Below are 20,626 nucleotides of genomic sequence, written 5' to 3' on the forward strand. Positions count from 1 at the left end.
GTACATATGTGAGTGAAAAAAGTATTTTTTAAAGCATACCTTGGTGATAATATTCAGGATAGAAGTTACCTTTGAGGAAGAAGAGAAAGTTAGTAGGGGAGGCATATTCCAGGTCTAGCTGTAGCATCTGAGGTCTTGAACAGGAAGATACAAGGTGAAAGGAAAAGGAAAAGATTCTTAGAACCCTCATGAATCTGAGTCACTGGGAGTCTATGTTTATCAAGTTTCTAGGCGATACCCATAAGACTGCCAACCTACTAACAGGACTGAGAAAATACTACACTGGACCCTCTCCGGTCTCTGCTGGTTTTAAAGAAAGAAAACTCTCCGATTGATTGAAATTAGTTTCATCTCTGTCATTTCTAACCAAGACTCCTTAGCTTCTCACACTGACACATGTAACTGAAGGAAAGCACAAACATTAAACAGAGAAATTAATCAATTTAAACTCTCCAGAAGAAGGCAACTTACCACGTATTCTTTGCTTCCCTTTCTGGAAATACCAGCAAATGTTAAAAAAAGCCTTGCAATCAGGCTTCCATTGACAAATAGAGTCATCACCATATAATTAGCTAAGTGCCTGTGATGTGCATCTCACATCTGGCAAAACAGGATGTAAAATTATTTCACTCCATCAGCGCCTAACATCTCAGAGATGTTTTCTTGTTATGTGCCTACCTGTAAGCTGCAGTGGCAGCTCAGTGCTAGGTCTCAGGGGACAGGAGAAGGCCAAGATGCTCACAACAGCTTTGTATAGAGTGAGTCATGAGGAAGGGATCTATTCAGTGTGATGGGATACCCATCAAATGGTAAGAAGAGGGGAAAGATAAAAGTCGGGGGTTCAGGGTGGCCCTGGCTGGTTTTCCACTATGGAATAGGGGGACCCAAGGGTACAGAAGGCTGCAGATGGTTAGCCTGGAGTGGAACCAGGCCAAGAAAACAATCACAGGAGAGGCTCCTCGCTTCCCCTTCATCCTTTTCCCTCCTTCTTGAAGGGATGGTGCCAGGACCAAGCAGGTTGAAATGGAGGGGAAAGGCCAGAGTGCTAGGTGGCCCAGCACAGGGAGGTGGAAGGCAAAGGGGAAAAATCCAAGGTCAGCTCCTGGCTCTGCCCCTCACCGGTCACTGGGTCTACAGCCTACTGGAGATGCAGCCTCTCGCCTATACAAGGAAGCTCCTCACAAGAACCTTCCTCAGGCGGCCATTCTATGCACTAAGGCATAACCCATGGTGGAAAAGCATTTTGCAAACTTTAAGGGGCTTTAAAGATATTGCTAACAGAAGTGGTTGATGCATACCATATCCAAGTTCATGGAAGGTCAAGCACACCAACCTGAGCAGAAAGTCCTCGTCACAGGACTCCCATGAAGAAAACAAAAGCTCTGTTCAGTCTCCCCTGCTGCAGACACAAGGAAAGCCACATGCATGGTCTGTCTGACTGGCTGACAGAGGTGACCACGGTATACCCTCCTCGGGGAAAAGAGGGCAGTACAGAGAGCATTTTCATTTGTCTTCATGCTCCAATGGAAGAAAGCATAGTGCCAAGAATCAAATTATTTCTATGGGGACAGCTAGATACCTGAAAGAAAAGGAATGACATTGGACCCCTATCTCATGCTACATGCCAACATTAAACAAAGTGGGTCACAGACTAAATTTAAGGCCTGACATTATAAAATCATCAGGAGAAAACATAGGTGTACATCTTTAGGACCTTGGAATAAACAGAGGTTTCTCAGACATGGCATGAAAGTGATAATAAGGAACAAAGTACTGACACATTTTATAGCACAAGTGACCCTGGAAAATATTATGCCAAATGAAAGCAGCTCATCATAGAAGGACACGGCATGACATGAAACGTTGAACACAGGCAAATCTATAGGAACAGAAAACAAATTAGTGTTTGCCTGAGGCTGGGGGTGAGGCTGGGGATGGGAGCAACGGCTGCTCACATGGGGAGTATGGCGTTTCTCTTTGGGGAGATGAAAATGCTCTGAAAGTAGATTATGATGAAGAGACCAACAGCCACTCCATCATACTTTATAAGGGTGAATTGTATGGTATGTGAAGTATACTTCAAGAAAGCTGTTCTAAAAAAATTATTGAATTAATTTTTCCCCACATAGAATGAGCAGCATGATCACCCGATAACCTGGCATGCAGGAAGACAAAATGTTGAGAACAATTTTGCACAGCAAGAAATGACCCAGCCAGGTCTACATGCTACCCGCTAAGCCCCTGTCCAACAACTAAGCCTGTTACTTGCTTGTTATGAAAATAAATGGCAAACATTTCTGCAGGAAATTTAAAACTGTAAAAACTGGTGTTCCCAGGTTGAAAAAGAAACAACTAGAAATACTAGAAGTCCATAACCAACAATCAGAACCCAGTCAATGAGGACAAATTCAACAGCAGATCTGGCATAGCTAGAAAGAGAAGAATGAGTCAGAAAGAAACAAGAAGACATTAACCGGACTAAGGAGAAGAAAAAAAAAAGATACTAAGACAAAGAGATGATAACTAGAATCCAGTGAAAACATCTAACATATATTTAAACATAGTCGGGGGAAAAGGAATGAGACAAAGGTATATATATTTTTTTAAGATTTTATTTATTTATTCATGAGAGACACAGAGAGAGAGACAAGCAGGCTCCATGCAGGGAGCCTGATGTGGGACTCGATCCCAGGTCTCCAAGATCACGCCCTGGGCTAAAGGCAGCACTAAACCACTGAGCTACCCGGGCTGCCAAAGGTATATTTTTAAGAGAAATGGCTGAAAATATTTTTTCTAGAACTTAGAAAGATGATAATCCACAGATTTAGAATTCCAGGGAAGTCCAAGCAGAATAAATAGAAAAGAATCCACATTCAGGCATGAAAGAAGAAAAAAAAGAAAGAAAAGAAAAGAAAAGAAAAGAAAAGAAAAGAAAAGAAAAGAAAAGAAAAGAAAAGAAAAGAAAAGAAAAAGAAAAGAAAAAGAAAGGGGAAAAAAGGAAAGAAAAGAAAGAAAAGAAAAAAGAAAAGAAAAGAAAAGAGAAAAGAAAAGAAAAGAAAAGAAAAGAAAGAAAGAAAAAATCAAAGGAAAAGAAAAAAGTTGTCAAATAGCCTGCAACTTCCAGGCAGAATGCCTTTTGAAGGCCAGGGTTAGAGTAATTAGCTGCAAAGTCATCGGAACACCCTACTATCAAAGATAAAACTGCTTGGGTTATGGGCATCTGGGTGGCTCAGCCAGTTAAGCATCTGCCATGATCTCAGGGTCCTGGAATCAAGGCCTGCATCCGGCTCCTGCTCAACGGGGAGTCAGCTTTTCCCTCCCTCTCTGCCCCTCCCCCTGCTTGGGTGCATGTGCAATCTCTGTCAAATAAATAAATAAAATCTGTAAAAATTAAAAAAATAAAATGCTTAAGAAAAAAACCCTACTCAGGTTAATCCATTTTTGCCTCTGCCTGAGAAATACACACACTGAAATAAAAACAGGTGTGAGAAAGGCCTGGCCATGAAAAAGGCTCCGAGGCCCAGTGAGTACCTCACCTTCAGCCACTGCTCAGCCTGCTCCTTGCTCTGAACGGCGAGGACCAGTGGGTCTGTGCCCTGCTGGGTGATTTTCAGCTCGTGTTTCTTCTTCTTACTGTCCTTCGGTGTGTACGTCACGTTGCAGCCCTGCAGCGGCAGTTCCATCTGAGGCTGTTGGTCCTTGGAACTTTTGTAGCACTGCATTGAACACAAGAAACCAGAGTTACGGTGAAAGGAGTTCCAGGAGAGACATGGATATGACGCTGGCAGAGGGATGAAGAGGCCTCCAGGGTCACCTTGAGCAGTGGAGAAGCTCGGGGGCTGGAGTGTGGGTATGTAGGCACACACATGAAGCCCACAGGCCCGTTCCATGTGACACATCACCCGCATGTACGTGAAAATACACCTACTCTTTAGTTCAGTAGAGTCTGCCAAGGAGCATGAATGACGAGCCTTGGTGGGAGAGAGAAACCCTCTCCTCTGATGGGGACCATGCCCCAGTGCAGCTTCCCCATAAGTCTCATGAACATGATATATTAGATTTGCCGAAAAGCATGGCCCTAATGTGTGCAGACAACAATTTGGATCTTTATTCTACAACCTATGTCGTTTGGTATCTTCCGGCCTCATCTCCATCACCTTTCTGAAAGACAGGTGAGGGAGTTCGACAGTATACACAGCAACACATCCTATGCAGCATGTCTGCAAAGGTTTGCTTTCTAGTTGAGTACAGAATCCGAAGTTCTCCCTGCTCCATTTGCACAGCAGACGTCCACTCTAAAGAATTCAGTGCTGTGGCAAACACTCAGATTTAGTTCACGTGACCGGTGCTTCGTCTGGATCTGTGAAACCTAGAATCAAATCTTGTCCAAAGGTTTCCCTGCTCCCCTTGGGTCTAGTCGTATTACTTAGAACCAAAAGCACCCGTGTTCATGGAAATGGACGGTCTGAGGATGCAGACATCTGGGTTCTGGCCCTGCTATTCATTTAATCTGGCACCAGGGAAGCCACTCAAGTTTTTTGAGCCTGCTTTCTCATTTGTAAAATGAACTACTGCTGTGATCCTCGTGATTTTATTGAATCATAGTAAATGATTAGTTACAATAATACCTGCTACCAATACCAAGTACAGAGTGTCAACATCATGTGTGGTATTTTATACTTTCACTTGATTGCCATAGTTGTCCATTTTGCAGATTAGGAAATTGAGGCTCACTCGGTTAAATGGTTTGCCCAAAGTCAGACACATGAAAAGTGGTAGAACCCAGCCCCAAATGCTGTGAGCGCACAGCCGGCTCTCTCCACTGGGCGCCAGGTACTGGAAAGGGAGGGAAGAAAGAGACACCTGTTTTTTCAGAAGTGACTTCCAGAGTCCTCTCCTATCCTACAGTTCCAAAACCTTGGCTCCTGAGTGCCACAGGTATAGAACATACCCACATTTTACAACAATCCAATTGACAGTTGCCCTGTCTGAAATAGAAGAAAAAAAAAATACACCAAAACCAACTAACCCCAGATTGGTATGAACGCTCACGGTTTGGGAGTTTCATATTCTCAGTAAGTGCAAGAAAAAAACAGAACAGTGAAAAGGAAACTAATGGTACAGTGGACAGAGTTAGACAGGAAATGCCTCTAAAAGGGAATGTCACCAGCCCTATGTCAAAGTGCAGCCTGGGCATCCTTGAAGTCAGACTCCCAGGGGAGCGGACTCTCAGCAGAGGGCAGCATGCACCCTGAGAGCCAGGCCTGCGGGATGGAGGGGCAGGAAGACGGCAAGCCACCAGCCTCAGAAGAGCCTGGGGATCTCTGGAGCTGGAAGCCACCGACAGGATTGTCCTGATGCAGCCCCAGGAGAGGGAGCATGACCTGAGCGAGCTGTCCTGATGGGGTTCTGATGGGGTTCTGGTACATCACGGGGTCCACCACAGGGCCGCCTGGCCTGGAAGGGCACAGACACCAGAAGCTTATGCAGAAACCCACGGATGGTGCTACCCATGGGAAGACAGGCGGTAAACATTTAGGGAAGAGCCTGGCTTTTGGTTTTCCATTTGCAATTTTTTGTGTTGTTCAAACTTGGAAAGCACTTGTTTTACCACTGTTATTTTTTTTTTTTCAGTGTCAGCAGGGGTCATCTGGGTAGTTGGATCATAGGACGTTTTTGAAAGGAAAAAGCTTCATAATAAAAATAACTAACTTTGATTCTGCATTTTGCCAGAGACACTGTTTTCACAGGGTTTTCTATTAATTTCTTCTGAAATGTTCACAACTACTCTGAATGGTAGGTGTTTTCATCCTGGTTTTGAAGACAGAAATCCCAGAAATCCAGAAGGAGACGGAAGGAATGAGAGGGGAGGAGGAGGGCTGTTGGGAGAGGACGCTGACCCCATGACACCACCATACACCCACAGGCTTCCTGCTCCCTTTCCAGAGCTCCTCCTGTACCTGAGAGTCCACTGCGGTTGTTACAGCATTTACACAACACATCCACATCTTGCAGCCATTACGTCAGACTGTAAATAAGGACCACATTAATCCTTTTCATCTTTTTTTTTCATTCTTTACTTTAAAATTCCCTAATGGCATCATATTTGGCATATTCTAAATTTGGGAGAAATTCAGGCCACACATGTGGAAAAAATATGTATTCTCACTGTTTAAAAAAATTTTTTTTGAAAGTTATTAAAAAATACAATGTCCTAAGACTCTAGTAAAAGAACATTCCCATAATTCACAGATGAAACTATAGAGAATAAGGTTACCCACTCCACTGAAGAGGGATATACAGAATCATAAATTCTCCTGTGTTGTTTTAAAAATATAATCCTGTGATTTTTTTTCCCCCAAAGTTAGTTTGAAGGAAAAACAAAATGCAGAAACTCTGATAATCAAACAGGGTTTCCAAAGCTGGAAGAACAGGAGAAGGAGGAAGGAGGGAGGAGGGAGTGGGAATGTCACAGGCACTCAAGGGCTCAGACTTCCTAACAGGGTCCCTGTGGGAAGGACAACACAGCAGGAGGCCCACGTGTCCCTGCACCCTGCTTCTCTGCTACTTAATCCATCTTCCTATTCAGCTTCTAGGATCAAACAAAAAAAGAATCTGCCTTCAGCTTTCCAAAAGAATTTCCTTTCCTGGACACTCTCCTCCCAAACCCCGCCTGGCCTGCTCAGCCCACTCGATGACCTGGCTTTGAGGAATTCACTGACTCATTACCAATGAGAAAATCCATCTTGCTGACTTCTGGCGAGTGAAAGCCTGTGCCTTTCCAGCGGTACACACCCGCAGACACTGGCCCGGGGTGGGAAGGACTCTGCCCGCTGGTTGCTGCAGGGACCAGCGGCAAAGGCATCAAAGTCTCGGTGGTGACCGCCCTGACAGCAAGGAGCTCCCTGTAAGGTGGCACTGAGGCCGGGCGCCCCCCTGCCACTTCCTGCCACCCAATGCTAGCATTGCCTAAGTATCGACCCCATCCAGGGAGACTGCCAGCAGAGCCCACCCACTACACAAGCACAACCCATCCGCGTCATGTTACCAGCAGTTTGGTGTCTTTGACGACACAAAGAAGCTTGCTCCACTGCCCGAAGCGCTTCTTCCTCAGTAGGAAGGCACAGATTTTGGCATCCTTCACCAGGTCCATGGAGGCCTCCTCGGACGGCCACTGGTGCCGTGTCTTCTTGCCCTTTCCGTCCTCTTCCTCCTCATCATAAGACTCATAAGAGCTACTCATTGCATCTGAGTCATAATCTGTCAAAAGTAAGGAAAGAAGTAAAGATTGAGGGCCTGTCTACAAACACCTTATCTGGAATCCTACCTGTGGGCTCAAGAGTATGTCTGTGGTACCAGGAAATGAGGAAGGGGCCCTCCATGTGGTGGGGTAAAGGTAATCAGTAAAGACTGGGAAAAAATAACCAAGGTAGGCAGTGGAAAGTAATGATGAGATTTAAACTGAAATGCCTTAGAGTCTTCATCTGTGAAAACCAGTCCTATGCTGCTCCGTGAGGACTCGGCTGTCTGCAGACCCCCGGTGTTGGATCCTGGGCACACCGCCACTGGGTGAGTGGACCCAGCCAACAGGCTACCACCCACAGGGTGCAGCTCTCCCACAACACACCAATAGGTCAAGATCTTCTCGGGTCTGCAAAGTCCTGCCTGCATGCATTGCCACACGCCCTCCCTTGCTCCCATTCCACACCCAGCCCAAGGCCTCCTTCCTCAGGCTTCCAGAGACCTTTACACATATCCTTCTCATTCTATGAGGCAGGAACAGTTCATATCAGATCATCTCCAGTTTCCTGAATGCAGCACATTCTCTCTCATTGCTGGGGCTCTACACGCACGGCTCTCTCACACAGGCTTCCTGCTCATCCTACCCAATCTCCTGCCTTTGTCTGAATATGTCTCTTGCCTCTCAGGGTTTAATTTCTGGGTACCCTGCATTAAACGTCAGTAAGTCCATATGCATATTTTGAGTACTTTTTCAGTAAATATGTTTCACAATAAAGCAGTTTTTAAAAGCTTAGTATGGCTAGGATGTAGCTGACATGGTAGGAAGTGTTGGAGCAAACCACTGACAGGTGGCAGGAGCCCAGGCCGCTTGGAGAGCCAGTGTAATCTGAGGTCTCAGATGGGCAATGTGCAAACTCAGACTTTCATTTTACGAAGGTTATTCTCACAATAGTTGGAAGGATCATGAATCCCTCAGTTCTTAGCTCATTTTCTAGAACATCGAATCCAACAAACATTTAGTGAACAAATGAGCAAAAGGATTAATGAACAGTTGTAAATGGGAGAAATACATCTGATTTCACTCATTCAGCACGTTTATTGAGGGCTTACTATGCGTCAGGCAATCTTTTTCATACTTACACAGTTGGACCTTGAACACACATTTGAACCACATGGGTCCACTTATAAGTGGATTTTTTTTTCAATTAATACAGGACAGTATTTAACTGCCTTGCCTTAACATTTTCATTTCTCTAGCTTTTTTTATGGTTAAGACTATAGTACGTGATGCATAAGACATATAAAATGTGTAAATGGATGCTCTGTGTCATGGGTAAGGCTTCCTGTCAACAGCAGGCTATTAGTGCCTACAATTTTGCAGAGTCAAAGTGACACATGGATTTTCAATTGTGCAGGGGCTCAGTGGCCCTGACCCCCGCAGTGTTCAAGGACCAGCCATACTTCTACATAAAGGTGCCATATAGACCCATGACAAAACCAGGCGGGCTTCACCTTCACGAGGGATTTTCACACCCATGCCCTCAGGGGTCCTTTCAGCCACTCAGAGATGAGCGCATGTCAGTATGGTGGCCCTCCCCCCCTTATCCATGGTTCCACTTCCTGCTGTTTCAGTTCCTTGTGGTCAATGGGTGTCCAGAAGCAGGTGATCTTCCTCCTAACATAACATCAGAAGGTCGCAGTAGCCTCACATTGCGTCACATGCCCACATCACTCCCCTCTCACATCTCATCACATGGGCACTTTATCATCTCACATCACTGTAGGAAGGATGCATACAGGATAGTAAGATCCTTTGAGAGAGTGTGATCACCAGTGCATCCCTCAACTGCTCCACTTTTATTACCGTGTACCATCCTACTTGTTCTATTGTGTCAATCTCCTACTGTGCCTAATTCATAAACTACACTTTGTCACATATGTGTAAATAGGGTACTATGCACAGCTTCTGGCATCCACTGGGTGTCCTAGAATGTCTCCCCTGAGGAGGAGGAAGAGGAGGAGGAGTGAGCCCCTGGCACATCCTGGCGTCCTGTGTAGACATCTACACTTCTTATAGAACAAAAGGCAGATCAAAGAGCCAGCAAAGGCCTGTGTAAATCTGTGTGTTTACAGGATGTTGCTGGTTAGGAAACACTCTTCACGCCAGACACCAGTCTCATAGGCAATTAATGGCCAAACTGAAGAACACTCCAGTAAATAATGACCTTCAACTATAAAATGTTAAAATGTGTATTTTAGACATATACCCATCTCCCACAAAATCACAACTGGCATTTCAAGCAATTGCCCTTAAGGAGGGAGAGAATGAGGAGAGAGGGCAACCAGGAAACTGAAAATGCAAGCCTGAACCCCAAACCCCAACAAGATCTGTAGTGACAGCACCGCTGACCCAGGCCGGCTAGAACCAGCTCCCCAGAATCCCATGGTCCATATGGTGTGGGTGAGGTTAGCACTAGGGAGTGCCGTTGAGAAGGAGATGGGACAGCAGAAATGAAGGGCAGCCCCTACACTCTGAAGGTTGGTGGAGGGCACCAGGTTCTCCTGGGGCTCAGGCATGTGTTGTGGGTACATCCTTTGCCCTGCTGGTGGGCCCCCAAGTTGGGTGGTGCAGATCCTCCATAAGTATCAGCACCACAGCCAAGAGGACCAGCATCTTCGGTGTTGCCTAGCAGGTGGGGGGTCATGGATAGATGGGGTTGCAGTTTGCCCTTGTGGATTTCAGAGTCCCTGAGCTCCACCACTTCAAGCCCGGCTGCTCTTTGGGACTGCTGAACCACCCACAGGTGCAGTTCCCATGGCCTCCAATAGCTGCCATGATTGTGTGAAGTCCAGCCCCCAGAAAGAAGCTTCTGTTCCATGTCACAGTGGCTCTGCTTCTCTGATCATGCCCTGTTCTAGATGGTAACAGAAGCCTGATGGCAGGCAGGCTCCTCTAGGTGAAGCTCAATGCAGGCCTTCAGGATTTCAGAGCTCAGCTACAGAAAAACTGCTTTTGGCTCTTGGATACTCTAGCAGCATCTAAATGCTTTGTCATGGGCACCTCAGCTGCCCAACGTGGCTCTCGGTCACCTGTCCCACCACGGAGCATCTGAGCAGGCTGCATCCATTGGGCCCATAAGCCATAAATACCAGGTGCGAGCTAGGAGCTCAGGTACACATGACCCTGTGCCTATTGCTTGGGCTTCTTCTCCTAACACAGACTCCTCAGCATGGCCTAACAGTTTGGTTGGATGGCCAAGACTGGAGAGGAACTGGCCACAAGCAGGGTAGGCAGAAGGGACTTGAATGGACCTCCCAGATGGGCTCAGAAAGTGAAGTTCACATACCAGCTGAGCTCTTAGCAAAGCCTCAGCAGATCTTCACAACTGGCTCCCTAAGGTAGCCTGTCACATAGACATCAGGAAGCTTCTTTCCCCCAGATTCTCATCCAAATGGAATCACGTACATGGCTGTGGTGCAAGGAAGGATCTCCACTCAGCAGAGTTAGTGACTCCTGGACCTTCTGGGTGTCCTGCCTGCACATGACACTGTCCCTTGGGGTGTCAGCCAGCTACCTAGTAACTGGCTCACTCCCATCACAGGAGGGTTAACAGTGCATTTTCACCAGAAGAGATCACTCCCTGCCACGGTGCTCCTGCCAAAAGCACAGTCTTGCAGAATGCTCTATTCACCAGCATGGCACCCCAGCATTGCTTCTGACCAGAGAACTCATGTTACAGTGAATGAAGTCCAAGCTATGGGTCTGTGCTCATGAGCTCCACTGGTCTTGGCATGCCCCATTACCTGAAGCAGCTGACCCAACAGACCAGTGGAATTCCTTTGGAATATTCAGTTCCAGGTCTACCTTGACTGGCCACCCCTGGGGAACTCAGGGTACTAGCTTCCAGAATACCTTCTAGCAGTATATGCTCTGCCTCAGTGGGGCTCTTTCACCCATGGCCAGGGCTCACAGGTCTGGGAATCCAGGGCTGAGAATGGTAGTGGCTCCTCTCACTAGAACCCCAGGGATCCACTGACAAAATTTCTGCCTCCTTTCCTTGAAATTTTGGCTATTAGCCCATAGGTCTTAGTTTCTAAGGGCAGAATATTCCCTCCAAAGGACGCAGTAATCGCTCTATTAACCTAGAAGGGGAGTGAATAGGCAAAGAGAGGGTTAAGGGCAGTGGCTGTGGTGACCAGTCATGGCCACACTGGGGTGAAAGGGCAGTCCCTGGAGTAGCCCTCATTACTTCCATGTCCCAGGAGTGAACCATCCAAAGCAGCCAGACCTTTCAGGAAGGAAAGATGAGTCATTTTATTGAGTGATCGACCAAGGTGCTTGCCGAAGACAATGGGAACATGAAGGAAGTTATAAATATACATTATGACCATTGACCAATTGTAGAAATGAGGACGGGACTAGTTACGCATGAGTCTTTGTTCTGACTCTAATATCTGTGTACATGTAAACAAGTTCTCCTCCTCCCCTCCCTTTCCCTCCCATCCAACAGCAGCTGGCCGTGGATCTCAACATTCAAGCTACAACATTCTCTCCAAGGGGGGAGTATGACCCTGCTGGAAGAGAACAGGTGTCACCCCCAAGTCAGTAAAGGGACTTTCTATCCCCTTGGGCAGTTAGGGAGTTTTCCATGATACAGGCAATATAGTTGAATTATGCTAACCTGCACTGTGATGCTGCTCTTGTCTTTACTTGGAAATTCAATGTGCTTAAAAGAGATGTGCTTGGACGCCAAATGGACACGGGAGAAATGGTGGCTTTACAGCATACCAACTGGGCACAGTTGGAATGACATTTCCCCAGATTCCCTTCCATGGATGGTTCTGGGTCAGGGCTGGCCACAGGAGAGATTTGTGAGCAGTCTATAAGGCAGGAGGCGAGCCACCACCAGTACACGCTAAGGGTTGGCTCAAGTGTCAGGTGCCACTGCAAGCTCACACCTGCTGTCACAGGCTGGCCAGCTCTCTGCTGAATCCACAGATCGTGAATCTCCCACAGGCCCTCTCCCTCATCTTCTGAGGCCCGGCCAGGCATGTGCCACTCTGCAGAGGTGCCTTCCAGCCTGTCCTGCAACACAGGCTACTCCATTGTTTCCATGGCTGCATCAGGTCTTCCTATTATGCACCCTTTATTCCTCTGCTGGAACTACACCTGAGAATGGGTTCAACAGAGCTGTCTCCACATCCCTAAGTAACCCACCTGGACAGCATCTCCCTGCATCATTCCTCAGGAGGCGAGGGGAAGAGGAGACAGAAGGGGGGCCCTTGCCACCAGCTGCCCACCCCAGACACCTGGTTAAGGGAGCCTCAGCGGGCTGTCCCCACTGACTTACTGTCCCGAGCCTGTGTCCTTCTGTTACCCTGTCTTCTGGATTAGGCTTGACAAAAGCTGCGTTTAGTTCCCATTGGCAACTAAGGGATGGCTTCTCTGAACAACAGGACAGGACATGTCACTGAGGTTGGGCCTCTCAGACTGCAATTGTTCTTGGTTTCTAGCCTTGCAACTATGTTGGTGGGAGGGGAAGGATGGTAGGAGCAGGCTAGAGCCAGATATTCCCAGCAGTGGGAAATACCCTCGTGGAAAAGCTTGTTTTCCCGGACTCCCTGCTGTGAGAAGCAAAGGAAGCCAGTGAGGTTCTGAATGACACCAAGCCGCTTCAGGTTTTGTGTTTTCTGATGACTCAACTGACTTCTGAAATGGTGGACACTTTAGAAATTACATGAGTGCATTGTCCACGGATGGTTTTTAAATAACAGAAAAGAAAACATCTTAGAGAACTCAGAACCCAGCACGTCCTAACCCCCATACCAGAACCATCCCTTTCCCTCTCTGAATGTGACTGCTATGAAAACCAGCAAACAGGTCTCCCTGCCCTTGAGGAGCCATCGGTCCTGCTCACTGGGCCCACGTGCAAAAAGCACATGCAGGGAGGCCCTCCAGGAACACGCCAGGGACACTGTACTGCAGCACCTCCACTTGTCAGCTGCCAGGAAAGACAGAGGCCAGAGACCTCGGGCGATAGGAGGACCGCCCTGGGAGCTGGCGTGCACTGCCATAGAAGACAGATGATGGGCCACCACGTGCCATGAATATTAATGTGCCCAAAGCCTCGTGACTAAAATGAACAAATCCACTCAACTTCCCATTTTATCTTTTATGAGCAAAGCAACGTTCCCTCGACCACGGGGACTTGGATATCCTCCCTCCACTTCATCATGAGATAACAGCTCCCCTGTCTGACATCGAGGGAGGAATGAAGCCAGTGATCGAAAACCAAACCACCGAGGTGTTTGTGAGGGAAGACCAGAGCCGTGACAGGACAACTCTAGCTCGGCAAGAAGGTTCTAGTAGAACTTGTATGAAAATAAGAAGAGACGGGCTGGTTTTGTATCCAGGCTCCTTCGGCCTTCTGGGCATGAGGAAGCAGACTCAGGCCACACCCCAGGCACGGGGTGCTACAAACACACGCCATGCACCTCTCCACCTTATGACCTAAGGGGACACATTTCACCGAGACCTGTGACCACTCAGCCACAAGGTCTACCTGACATGAGTCAGAGAAAGACAACCATCCAAATTTCCACAAGCACCTCTAAGGCACTGCAGGCTTTCAGAGTCCTTTCTGTATCAGGCCCCTATGTCCCCGGTATCTTGTACCACCCGGTTCCCCTCCATACCCAGAGAGTAGGCCACACTCTTCACAGTCCCCCACATCAAGAGGCTGGCAGGCAGACGCAATACTCACTTGACGTGATGTATTCCGGAGCTTTCCCAGGGCTCAGTGGTACTGCTTCCTCGTAGTAACCTTCCGGGAGAGAGGATGTTGGTAGCGGTGGCGGCCCACTGTCAGGTGGCTAAGGAGAAGAAGGAAGAAACACCACAGATATCAGAACCATGAATAGAAAGTCTGCCATATGGACTAGCAGGTGTTGACCGGAATTATCCATTTTCCTTTGTATAGTCCATGGCAAAAAAGAACAGTGACCCACAAAGAGGTTCTGGGTTCATTCAGTTCCTGACTGGTCTCTACTGCTTCCCTGCCCATGTCCACTCCCAGCCCAGAGCCTGGCCACACGTCACTCAGCCCACACTGGCTCACCTGTAGCCAGCAGCTGTGAGTGCCCTGGCACACCCTTCTTCTGGGGCAGGGGCTAACTTATAGCCCTCTCTTGGACCCTCCCCAGGGCAGAGGTGGAGGTCTGTCCCCCCAGTGCTGGCCCTCCCACACCCCCCAGGACATACCACTGTGCATACCACTGCACGGGGGCCCTGGGGCATGGCAACTGTCCAGATTCACTGGTGCTCATCACCATGTTGCACCAGGTGAGCAGTGGCTACATAAAGGAACAAGGCTTGCCCACGATTGCACCATCTTCCCAACACAGGCCAGGGAAACTTTTCAAAAATTATAAAAGGAAATCCCCTCTGAGCTACTCTCTAAAAGAAACTTCTCTTGAGAAGGACAATCTGCTTGTGGCAAAAACCAATCACATTACAGTGTCCTCTCAGATGCTCGGACCGAGGCACTGGGATTTTGAAGCTTGAGGACACAGAAGAGTTGTCAGGACCGTCCAAACGTCAAGCCCCAGCTGAAGCCCTCTCTCTTCGCACATGTTCCTGATGACCCGCGCACACCGACCTCTCCTCCTCCCATGAACACCTAGGAGCTTGGTGCTTCTATCACTCACTGGCCCTCACATCAACTGCAAGGTAAGAAGGGATGGACAGGGAAAGCCAGCATACCTGCTACCTGCCTGGCACTATCCTGGCACTTCTGTCTCGGCTACAGGCGGATTACTTGGTAATCCTTCATAGTAGACTACCTTTCCTTACACATCACGGACACAGAAAGTGCGTCTCCAGGTCTCTAACAACCTCCTCAAAACCAGGGGCTGGTAAATGACAGAGCTGGCTTCTCTAACACCAGGTCGGTCCACTAAACACCTTTTATATTCATATTCACTTTCTTCCTTTTGTAACCAGCTCACATAACCTACATTCCATAAACAAATTGGACAGACATCACTGAGAAAAGAATAGAACAGCAACCCCAAACTGAAGATCTACCAAGTTAAGTTTCCAAGCAGAACACTGTTCCAAGGAAATAAGGGTTTATACCCATATAAACTCTCTAGAAAGTGAAACAACTCAGCTCTGAATCCAAGAAGCCCTTTGTGAATGACTAATCACCCTGTGTGCATCCAGCCCGCTCCTTCATCCTGCCAGATGAAGGGTCATTTATTTACACAATTTCTCCATCTACTGGAGCCTGATTATCTCCGCTCCACCCCTAGGCCTGTGCCCTGGACCAAATAACCCCTGACCCCTCGCACGCCTTCCTCAAGGCTGCCTTCTCGACTGCCGTCATTCTGTGGTCGTACCCTGGATGGTACCCAACTGCTTCATATCCTCCCGAAGAGGCAGTGCTTAAAGCGGAACCTGATACACTGTGCTCAGCCCCAGGCAAGGTCTGAACAGGAGCCCATGCCCGGGTTAAAATCTCTGCTTGTTGCTTTTGGAAAAGAGCTGCCCGATTCACTGAGTGTCTTTATTCATGAAACAGAGAGTGTTTCAACTTCCCCTTGGTATGTCGAAACAGTCAAATTATTCATGTCCTGGGAAAGCATTACGAATAGCTGAATCAGACAAATGTTTGTGAAACAGCACACACTCCCCTTCCTTGGGCTACAAGAAATGCAAAGGTGCACAGGGTGAAGAGCTTGCTCCCAAGATGCTGGGCTTTCCCAGGAGGCTCTCAGACCCTGTGTTTGGCACAGCTTTTCAACGGGTATGCCTTGGATCCTATAGTTCTATTTTTGGAAACACAGGCCGAGAGGTCAACTGGTCAGGTGAGCAAAAATGCACAAAGACATTTCAATAATGTTTAGCAAAATCTAAAAACAATGTAAATCTTCACTGAGAGAAGGTGTGCGGACACATTCCTGCACAGTGAAAGAGCAGTGCTTAAGCATTTCAGTCATTTGCATGAAAACCCCCCACTAGACACCGTTAAGTGAGAGAAAACAGGTTCACTATGAGCCCTTGATAGAAATGTGTTTAGGCTTACATATGTATAAAGACAGGAGGTCATCCACCAAAATGTTAACAAGTGGATGCATATCTCTGGCTTGGCTCTTTTACTTAATATTTATCATTTTTAAAGTGTAAAAATTTATCATTTTTAAAATTAGAAAAAAATTAAACTATTTTTGCTTTGAAGTAATACCCCTCAAAAACTAATTCTTACAGAGGAACACCCTCTGTCTCTAGAAGGGACCACACTCCACTCCCAAATACCATTTCCCTTGAAATTCTGGGTTTTAGATCCTTAGGCAGAAGAATTATGACTTGTGAAGAGCAAGTTGGGGAGAGGCTAAAAAGACGTACCCAAACTGTTAGTACTATTGCTTTCAGAGGAGATGCTTCTTTCTGATACTTCCCCATAGGTAAGAATTTACTGAAATCACCAGTAACAGGAGTTTTTAAAAGCAGAAAAGAGGGAAGGCAGATTTCCAAAAGGGATCATGGAAAACAAGAGAAACCAGAAGAGGGGCAGGAAGCAAGAGTATAGCACAGAGATGACAAAGCTTGATTCCCTGCATGCACTGCATATGGGGCCAGCTCCGACCTGGGACCGAGCGACACCCCCTAACTCTGGGCGCTGATGTCCTCCCTTCTGAATGAGGGTGCCTCTGACATCCTTCCGAGGTCTGAGATTCTCGCTCCAGTGTTCTTATCATGTGGCAGGTCAGCAGGCCACAATGTCAACTTGACCAGTCTCAAGACTTCAGTGAGAGTTGATGTTATCGCCTCTGGCCAGGGCAGGAGCCAAGGCATCCCTTCTACCGATGACACTGCACACCAGCGTCGCACCACCCCCACTGGGTTGTGCAACTCTCCTTCAATTCCAGAAGATACCCAGTCTGCGCGCAGAGCCTGACCTCCATCCTGCTCCCATCACCCCTGTTTCCTGAACAGGCTCCCACAAAACACTCCAACCACCACAGCCTCTGAGGAGACTTGAGAAGCAACGTGAGAACCTGTCTTTCCTGAGGAAGGGCTACTGGTGGCTCAGCTGTGCTCTAGAAATAAACGATAGGAATGGCCCAGCACCAGTAACCAGGCAAGGTCAAATGCGTGGAAACATTTCTTCCACAGATGAGGCCGTCAGCAGAAGTTACTCTGTAGTTTAGGGACTGTCACCTGCCTTAAGGAAAGCTTCTCCTCCTGGGGTCCATGTCTCACTAAGAGAAGCCCAAGCTTCTAGGAATACAAGCTATGGGCTGCTTGGCCATCATTTAAATCCCATCTTTTTAGAAAAAAAAAGCGCCCATTATTATTTGCCTTTGCCAATTTAAAGGAGAAGCCTGGCCAAGAACGATTTTCCGACTGATAATGATAAATGTTACATTTATATAATTGTATGGCAGAAACATAACTGTCGTATATTATTTCAGTGGTATAACAACGAAATCTACCACTTACTATTTGTCTGCCATGTATCACTGTTCTGGGATCCTCTATACAGATCTTCTCCTGTTCAGAAATTAACACTGAGATGTAGGCATTTTGATTATGATTTTACAAATGAGGGAGCTGAGGCCCAGGAGGTGAGACCCCAAGGGGGCCACACGTGCACAGAGCTAACTGCTGGAGGAGCTGCAAGTCCACCCGAGCAGCCTGGGTACTGATTAGGAGGCTGGGGAATAGTACACACTGCGTTTCTATGTCATGACCGTATCCTACAGCACCCGCTGCTGTCCCTCCCGTCCCTGCTGCTGCGCCTGCTGCTGTGCCTACTGCTGCACCTTGCTGCTATGCCTGCTGCTGCACCCCCTACTGCCCCTGCTGTGGGGCCAGTTGCACCTGCTGTGGTGCCTGCTGCTGCATCTACTGTACTTGGTGCTGCACCTGCTGTTGTGCCAGTTGCACCTGCTGCTGTCCCTCCCGCTGCCCCTGCTGCTGCGCCTGCTGCTGTGCCTGCTGCTGTGCCTTTTTGCTATGCCTGCTACACCCTGCTGCTGTGCCTGCTGCTGCACCTCCTACCGCCCCTGCTGCCAGGCCAGTTGCACCTGCTGCAGTGCCCATTGTACCTGCCATAGGAAGGAGCCAAACAGCCCGTTGAACCCACTGGTCCAACCACAGTGCATTCATGTCATCTATTGCCATTCTCTCCTTCTCATCAGAAAAGCAGACATTCCTCATGCCCTGTGCTCCTCATGGCTCCTTCTCTGTCCCTCCACTGCTCCCCACCACTTTCCCCTCCTCCCCAGTCCATTACTCAGCCTCTGCACCAGAAACCCCAATAAACTGATAAGAGCCTTCATCTAGCAGAGCAAACTATCAGCCTAGAATCTGGAATCCCTTTCTGACTCGAATTCTGTCTACATGGTGGGCATCCAGACTGTTACAGTGATTAAATTCCATTAAGAATAACAGAATCTGAACTAAGAAAATCAGAGTCCAAGGTCTAGTTCTGTGCCACAAGCAACACAAGTACTTTAGAAGCACACAGGGCACCCATGCAGGAATCTAAATCTCCTATGAGGCAGGGCATCTGTATGAAGGTGTCCACACTGCTGAGCACACCTGGGGAGTGGGTAACAGAATTTTACAGCCTCAGCTGCAAAAGGGGCTCGATCGTAGCAGCGTGATTCTGAGTACTTTTCCTAGCAAAATAAAAGTTTTTATCCAAATGACACCCTGTTCCGTTCTGCTCAATATTGAACTTGCATTCCACGTAGCACATGAGCACGCAGCAGGCATTGGACCATGCTGGGAAGCTTCCTCTGGCTTCATGCAGGCAGGCAAAGAGTGGAAGCCCCATGGGGCTGGACCGGGTCATCTTCCCAGCCTCCACCAGCAGGAAGGCATCCACAGGGAAGGCCAACAGCCCAATGGGAGTGTAAACAGGATACGTATCTGGAGGGCAGCCACAGATTAAACTTTTAAAAGATGCCACAGGAATTACATATGAGACTCAACTCCTCAGAAAGACAAGTGATTCATGTTCGCTCAAAGGACCACATCAGATTTCACCAGGAAACAAACGGTTTTCTTGTTTTAAATCTTGGACTTTTGTCTCCATTATGCAACTGGAAAAATACTTAATTTTGTCAAATAATCTCAAAGAGCCTCATAATCTCATCTGTCAGATAGAACAAAGTCACTGTGAAAGTGCTTTTAGGAGGCCTAAGTGCAGGCGGCAGGCAAGGTGGGGAGAGCTGGGACAGTATGCTTACAGTTCTGGGGACAGAGGGAGGAAGCAGAGTGGGGGCTGGGTGGGGAAGGGAGAGTTCATGGGGACAGAGTTTCAGTTGGGGAAGACGGAACAGTTCTGGCGATGGAGGGTGGGTGTGGCTGCACAGCACTCTGAAAGTACTTACTGCCACCAAACTCAACATTTAACAGTAGTTAAAATCATATAACTTATGTTATGAATATTTTAACCCAATTATAAAAGACCCTTCATGATTATTTGCTGACATAATAAGTGATCACATTTACATAAACTCTGGCCCTAAGATATCAAAGACTTAGTTGTTTTCCCATACCCCATCCAGACACCATATAAAGACACCCTGCTACTAAATTATTGAATAAAAATATTTCTAAATGGCTTGATTGGATAGCATACAAATGTAGAGTCTCAGGAGGGGTCCACCTTGCTCTTTTCTCTCAGCTGTAAAGATCTGAGAGCCCCTGGTCTGGGCTCAATGCTGTTCTGAGAAGGGGAGAAAAGAGGACGATGGGTGCCATAGGCATCTGGCCCCCTGGGGAATGACTACTCAAGCATGGGCTCGGCCTGCAACAACGTCCAACTGGTGGGATCCGTTTCCAAGGGAGGCAGCCACTTATCACACATGCCCCACACCCTTGCTGCACACGGAATACAGCCATTGGGTAGCTGCACACTCTCGGTGTGAAACAAAACAAACCTCTTTCCAGACAAGCTTTTTTAAACAAATGCATATCTTGGCCTACTCCAGTCTCCTGTTGGAAAGCAAGGGAGCTCAACCAGACTGTCAAACATGTTGCATACCATGCTTGTGATTTCGAGGATTTAGGAGAAGTTCTGAACACATATGCAGCACACAGCCCTACACTCTCACAAGCCCTTGCAAAGCTCTGTTGGCCACACTAAAGGGTCAGCAGGTCTCATGGGACACCCTCGGCTGTCACCATGTTTACTCCCAGGCCCAGACAGAGAAAAAATGCTCCAATGTTCCCTTTGTGTGGAAGCATCATCAGCGTTACAAGGTTGACTTTTGGAAGTGCTCTCCGACCTTGCCAAGCCGTCCTCATTTTCCACTGCACAATGCAAGGTACACAAAGAACCTTGAAACAAACACTGTCTCCAACAGG

At 47.6% G+C, this 20,626-nt stretch overlaps 1 protein-coding gene across 7 annotated transcripts in view; it reads right to left on the reverse strand.

The window, feature by feature from the left end:
* AFAP1 (actin filament associated protein 1) overlaps positions 1-20,626 on the reverse strand; it is a 141,477-nt gene that overhangs the window by 55,122 nt on the left and 65,729 nt on the right. For 5 of the 7 annotated variants that reach the window (XM_041752320.1, XM_041752318.1, XM_041752319.1 and 2 more), the window contains 4 exons: positions 14,007-14,115; positions 7,049-7,260; positions 3,537-3,716; positions 40-69 (listed from right to left, as the gene is read on the reverse strand). In XM_041752320.1, coding sequence (XP_041608254.1) covers positions 40-69; positions 3,537-3,716; positions 7,049-7,260; positions 14,007-14,115 — 531 coding nt within the window. The remainder of the gene's footprint in view (positions 1-39; positions 70-3,536; positions 3,717-7,048; positions 7,261-14,006; positions 14,116-20,626) is intronic. The other 2 variants (XM_041752321.1, XM_041752324.1) reach the window with 1 other exon arrangement.

Source organism: Vulpes lagopus, chromosome 4, assembly GCF_018345385.1.
Source record: "Vulpes lagopus strain Blue_001 chromosome 4, ASM1834538v1, whole genome shotgun sequence".
Lineage (NCBI taxonomy): Eukaryota > Metazoa > Chordata > Mammalia > Carnivora > Canidae > Vulpes > Vulpes lagopus.